Source organism: Trichechus manatus, unplaced genomic scaffold (genome assembly GCF_000243295.1).
Source record: "Trichechus manatus latirostris isolate Lorelei unplaced genomic scaffold, TriManLat1.0 scaffold00001, whole genome shotgun sequence".
NCBI lineage: Eukaryota > Metazoa > Chordata > Mammalia > Sirenia > Trichechidae > Trichechus > Trichechus manatus.
The window spans coordinates 23,415,855-23,421,854 of NW_004443937.1; the positions used below are offsets into that span (position 1 = coordinate 23,415,855).

At 39.7% G+C, this 6,000-nt stretch overlaps 1 protein-coding gene across 6 annotated transcripts in view; it reads left to right on the forward strand.

The window, feature by feature from the left end:
* The window catches only part of TCAIM (T cell activation inhibitor, mitochondrial), a 50,371-nt gene that overhangs the window by 5,878 nt on the left and 38,493 nt on the right, over positions 1 to 6,000 (forward strand). For 3 of the 6 annotated variants that reach the window (XM_023726140.1, XM_023726139.1, XM_023726132.1), the window contains exons 1-2: positions 16 to 218; positions 4,552 to 4,624. In XM_023726140.1, coding sequence (XP_023581908.1) covers positions 4,596 to 4,624 — 29 coding nt within the window. In that variant the 5' untranslated portion in view covers positions 16 to 218; positions 4,552 to 4,595. Of the gene's footprint in view, positions 1 to 14; positions 219 to 4,551; positions 4,625 to 6,000 lie in introns of those variants that run through there. The other 3 variants (XM_023726131.1, XM_023726126.1, XM_004368443.2) reach the window with 2 other exon arrangements.

The following is a 6,000-nucleotide window of genomic DNA, read 5'->3' on the forward strand; positions in this document are numbered from 1 at the left end:
GAACCTGTCAGAATCTGTTGCAAACTGGAGCGAGGGCAGATGGGAACGCCAGGCCCTACGCCGCGCGCTCGTTGGCTGGGCTGGCGCCTTGGTGCGCATGCGCTCCCATGCGCGCTCCCGCACAGCCCTGCGGGAGGAGCGACCGTGCTCTCTCATGGTTCAGGGTAGGAGGTGGAGCGGGTCAGAGAAAGCCTTCGCGTCGGACCCTTGACTGAACTGTAAGGAGCAAGAGGGGAGGGGCTCCAGTTGTGCTTTCCAGCTCCTCTGAGGGGGAAGTGGGGGGAGGCTCAGAGTCACCTTAGCTCGACGTGTTAGTTTTGAACTGAGGCAGTGTCAGGGGCCAGCGTATCCGCATCGCATCTGTTTTAACTCATTTTGAAATAAGATACCAAAGACAATTTAGGTTTTTATTGTTTCCAACTATAATAGTTCCCGAAATCATTGACTTATCGTTGGAAAAACCTTCCAAAATTGTTGTGATTAAAATCTCATAGCGAAAGATTTAAGAAAGGAAGCTACAGAAGGATTGTAACTTGGATTTCACCCTTGCTACAATTTATCGTTAATTTATCTAGTGTAACTTTCTGCTTTTGCTCTTTTCTTTACCTTTCTGCCTTGTGTAAGAAGTATTCAAGCTAAAACCAATGAAAAATTGTCTGCTTTTATCCATCCTTGATGGAACGAACCACTTTCAAAAGCCTTACCTAGCTAGTTACTAAGGAATGTCACAGATAAGAGTAGCTTGAGATTATTAACTTTGTTAAAATAAATTACTTCTAAATAAAAATTGTACTAAATGGAGCCATCTAAGATACTCCACTGGTCTCACCCCTTCGGGAGCAAGGGAGAATGAAGAAAACAGGATACAAGGGAAAGATTAGTCCAAAGGACTAACGGACCACAGCTACCAAGGCTTCCACCAGACTGAGTCCAGTATAGCTAGATGGTGCCCAGCTACCACCACTGATTGCTCTGACCGGGATCACAACAGATGGTTCTGAACGGAGCTGGAGAAGGAAGTAGAACAGAATTCTAACACAAAAAAGACCAGATTTACTGGCCTGACAGAGACTGGAGAAACCCCGAGAATATGGCCCCCAGACACCGTTTGAGCTCAGTGGTGAAGTCACTCCCGAGGTTCACCATTCAGCTGGGGATTGGACAGCCCCATAAAACAAAACGGGACTAATGAGGCACAGCAGTCCAGGGACAAGGACTAGAAGGCAGGAGGGGATAGGAAAGCTGGTGATAGGGAACCCAAGGTTGAATAAGGACAGTGTTGACAGGTAGTGGTGTTCTTAACCATTGTCATAGAGCAATATGTGTACTAACTGTTTAATGAGAAACTATTTTGTTCTATAAACCTTCATCTAAAGTGAGAATAGCAGCACAACTGGAAAAATGTAAGCGATGTCACTGAATTGTATATGTAGAAATTTTTGAAATGGTGTATCTTTGGCTATGTATATTTTCACCAAAAAAAAAAGTTCTCCAAGGCCAAGGAGGGAGCGTGTTGACATGTCGTGGGGTTGTTGACCAATGTCATAAAACAATATGTGTACTGACTGTTTAATGAGAAACTATTTGTTCTGTAAACCTTCACCTAAAACACAATTTTAAAAAAATTTTTTTTTTAATTGTACTAAATGGCCAAAGATCAGTCCTAAGACCTCTGCTTGGCAACACAGTTAGTTACTGTTTCTGTATCCTTTGAAAGTAATTTAAGCCCAAACAAAACAGTTTTTGTTAAAATACGCCATAATTTGGATTTTTTGCCAATTTAGATATCTCTTTCTACCAGATTTGGTTTGAAAGTTTGCACAGATTTAGAAAGTTTCGTTGTATGCAATAGAAGCTAATAACAGTCAATAGTAAGTGGATTAAAGTAGCCATTTACAATGGTTTGTGGACATCATCCAGCCTCCTTCCAGGGAAGACACCATCTCCTGGGACAAGACTTTGAAGAGGCCCTAATTCTAGGTGTAGTGCCTGGGAGTGTCCCATAATATTCTGTGCATAGCTGTGTCATTGCATTTACTGCATTGTTTTATAATTATCTACTTGTGTCTGTTTTTTCATCCCCCTTCCCTCTCTTCCTAGACTAAGGTTTTGAGGACTGGAATTGTCTTAGTGTTTTTCTATTCCCAGTGATTTGCCCAGGGTCTGGCACATAAATGCTCAGTAAATCACTGTTAAGGAAGTTCTTTAATTAAGGAATCAGTTGCCTTCCAAGTTTGATCAAGGTAGTGGTGTAAAGTTAACTTTTTAGTTATTTTGTAGTAGACCTGAAGTCTTTTCCAAATGGAATTATAGTGGGCTACATGGAATTTGGACAAAAATCGCCCGTGTAAGAATTCACCAGAAGACAAGAAACCTGCAGGTGATGTGGGTGTTCCAGGCTTTCAGAGATCGTGTCACTTAGCAATTGAGAGCACCCACCTCTGCTCCATAGCAGTGTATCTTCAATCTGATGAGAGTAATTTGATTTTCTGTGTAGCTAGTTCTATAAGGGAAGGAACAGTGGATCTGAGAATCTTCTGGTTGTCTTAAGAGTTCTGTTTCTCATAGTGAATGTAAAAGTTGATGTTCTAGTTATCAGTCAGACCTCTACTGATTTAGTTTTCCCAAGGCCTGCTTATTTCTGGCTGAAGTGATAAAATTGGGTTCTTGGTTGTGCCAAGTTGAGGACTAACCCAAGATCTATGCCACATGCAAAAAGCAAGTAGCCACGGCTGCCAGCCAGCTGGGCTCTAACATTCTTTCCACTTAGAATTTTATTTTTCAGTCTTAAAAAGGGGATAAACCATAAAGGAAACAAAGAACTCGTTCAAACAACCCTTGTTTGATTTTTTTAGCATACAAATTAGTATCTCAGGACCCTTCTCTCAGTTTGTATAGTTGTTAGTTGCTTTAGAGTCGATTTTGACTCATGGCAACCCCATGTGTGCAGAGTAGACCGACTCCTGACAATTTTCAAGGCTGTGAATCTTCAGAAGCACATCCCCAGGCCTGTCTTCCAAAGCACCTCTGGGTGGATTCACATTGGCAAGCTTACAGCTGGTAGTTGAGCACTTAACCATTTGTACCACCTAAGGACTCCTAAGTTTGTATTAAACAAGTATTTCTCAATAATTAAAGCTTAAAAGTTTCCTAACAGACACCTCAGAATCCTGTGTGGTGATAGAATCAGAAGGATTCCCCAAAGCAGCAGTTCTAAAACTTGAGCATGCGTGAGAACCCTCTAGAGGGCTTGTTGAAACACAGAGTTTCTGATTCAGCAGGGCTGGGGTGGGGCCTGAGAGTTTGCGTTCCCACTAGGGGGCATTGGTTGTTCAAGGGTAGAACCCTCACCTTCCATGAGGGGATAGCTGCGTTCGAATCCAGCCAATTCACGTCATTCACAACCATCACCATCTGTCGGCAGAAGCTTGTACGTTGCTATGATGCTGAACAGTTTCAGCAGAGCTTCCAAACTAAGATGGACTAGAAAAGAAAGGTCTGGCAGTCAACTTCTGAAACTCAGTCAATGAAAACCCTCTGGATCATGTGGTCCGATCCCCAACTGATCATGGGGATGGCACAGGACCAGACAGTGTTTTGTTCCATTGTGCATGAGGTCACCATGAGTTGGGGGCCGACTTGATGGCAGCTAACAGCAACAAAAATAAGTTCCCAGTGATGCTGCTGCTGCTTTGAGAACCACTGCCTAAAGGTTATTTCTGTTTCGTTCTCTCTTTCTTTCCTTTTTCTTCTTCCTTTTCTCTTTTCCAAAAACCGGATCCTCATCTGATCACACCCTCTCTGTACTCTCAAAGGAGAAGATATAAAAAACTCGGAAGACTCTTAGGACTCCAAGGGGAAAATGACTAGTCTTCTTCAAGAGAACTAGAAAAAATTCAAGTACCGTTGTTTGAAAATGCAGTTTTATTTTTTTCCAAAAGACATTTCATGATTTTTCTTACAAATATGTATGTTCATCATTCTAGTAATGACAGTTATGCTTCATTATATTACTTTGGTTCAGATATATTAACTGCATCATGAAAATATTTTTAAAAAACAGAATAGGACTTTAGCTATGTGGTGTTTTGTTTTGAGGGAATATGCTCTTTAACTGATCTCTACAAGAATGGAATAATGGAGAGTGGAGAAAGCTCAGAGCTTCACTAGGAAGGAAAAAAAAAAGAATAGTTTTTTTTTTTTTTATTCCTGGTGATGATTGTATGAATAATGTGGCATTTCAAGACTTTGATAGGGATTGCTCATAGGGTTGTAAAAATCACTTGATCAACACTAATGCAAGATGTTAATAATAGGAAAAACTTTGTGCAGGGGTAGAAGGGCATATGAGAACCCTGTACTTTCTGTGCGATTTTTCTGTAAACCTAGAACTACTCTAAAATATAAAGTCTTATTTTAAAAAAAAAAATCCCTTGACCAGTTGACATGAAGACCTTAGTATACTTGAGTATCTTGCTAAATATCTGAATTATTGGAAAAGTTGATGTGATTCAAATCTTTCCCCCTCTTCAATCTGCTTAACTTTTTCAGTGATTAATGGATGCCTGGAAGTTGGTGTACATTCATATTCAGAAATGTTTTGCCACTTGAGACCTGTGAGGAGGTAAGCTTGAAGGTGCAATCTGTGATTAGTATTGGCGGGGGGAGGAGGATAAAATCTGTTATGCATTTGGTTAATTTCAATTTATTGTTATTTTCAAATTCTAAAGTTATTTTATATTGTGGTGGAGAGTAGGAAAGCGTAACAAAAAAGTAAAAGTCATATAAACAGCCAGGTCCTCCAGAAGTCCAAGAGCAGAAGTTGTAAATAAAGAAGGCTATCGGTCAAAATAGTTCAAAGTGAAAAACTGAAGAGGAAAAATGATCAAGTTTCTTTTTTGCACAATTTTTATCATGTTGCCCTCAAATCTGTTACTATTATATGGAAAACCACTTTATATTTAAATTTTAATGTCATTCGACTACTTTATTTGCTATTTATGTATGAATAGTTTGAGTCCCATCTACTTCAAGAAAGGCTTTATAAAGAGTTCAGAAATACACACCTAATAGGCATATATACCAGAAAAAAAACGAAACCCATTGCCATCGAGTCAATTCCAACTCATAGCGACCGTATAGGACAGAGTAGAACTGTCCCATATGGTTTCCAAGGAGCAGCTGGTAGATTCAAACTGCTGACGTTTTGGTTAGCAGCCAAGTTCTTAACCACTGCGCCACCAGGGCTTATACAGAGAAATTGAAATAGAGATCAGAAGCCCTACAGAGAATGAAGGTCCTTGTGTTAAGAGGCAAAGCTGATTAAACAATTAATCAAACTGAACACCAAATTTATTTCTGGCTTTTTGGTAGACAAGTCAAAAAGGGAAATAAAGTGTTGGTTTGGCTTAAAAAATACAGCCAAACTGCAGTTTGACCTGTTGGGTGAAAAACATATGTCAGGTTTTAGATTTCCAAAACAAATTTGACTTTATTAGTACCTTTAAATAACTATTCCCTACATGAATATTAGGAGCCCTGGTGGTGCAGTGGTTAAGGGCTTGGCTGCTAACCAAAGATCGGCAGTTAGAACCCACCAGCTGCTCCTCAGGAAAACGATTTACAGCCTTGAAACTCCATGGGGCAGTTCTACTCTGTCCTGTAGTGATGCAGTGGGTCAGAATTGACTCTACAGCAACAGGTTTGACATGAATATTACAGTAAATACTTAATGTTAAAAGGAAGTTCTTTAAAGGAAACAGACTTTTTCCACCAACTCAATATATGACAAGGATATCAAATAAAGGGGAAACTTTCCTCTGATTGAATTTATGACATGAATTGCTAAACATAGAAATTGTGTGATGTACTGGACAATGTCTTAAAAAGTCGTTCTGCTGGAGATGTAGAAACATTCTTCATGTTGTGGTTTCTTTTAATTAATGTTTAATTAGAGAGAACCAAGCTAAAGGTTTACATTCTTTTTTTTTTTTTTTTTTT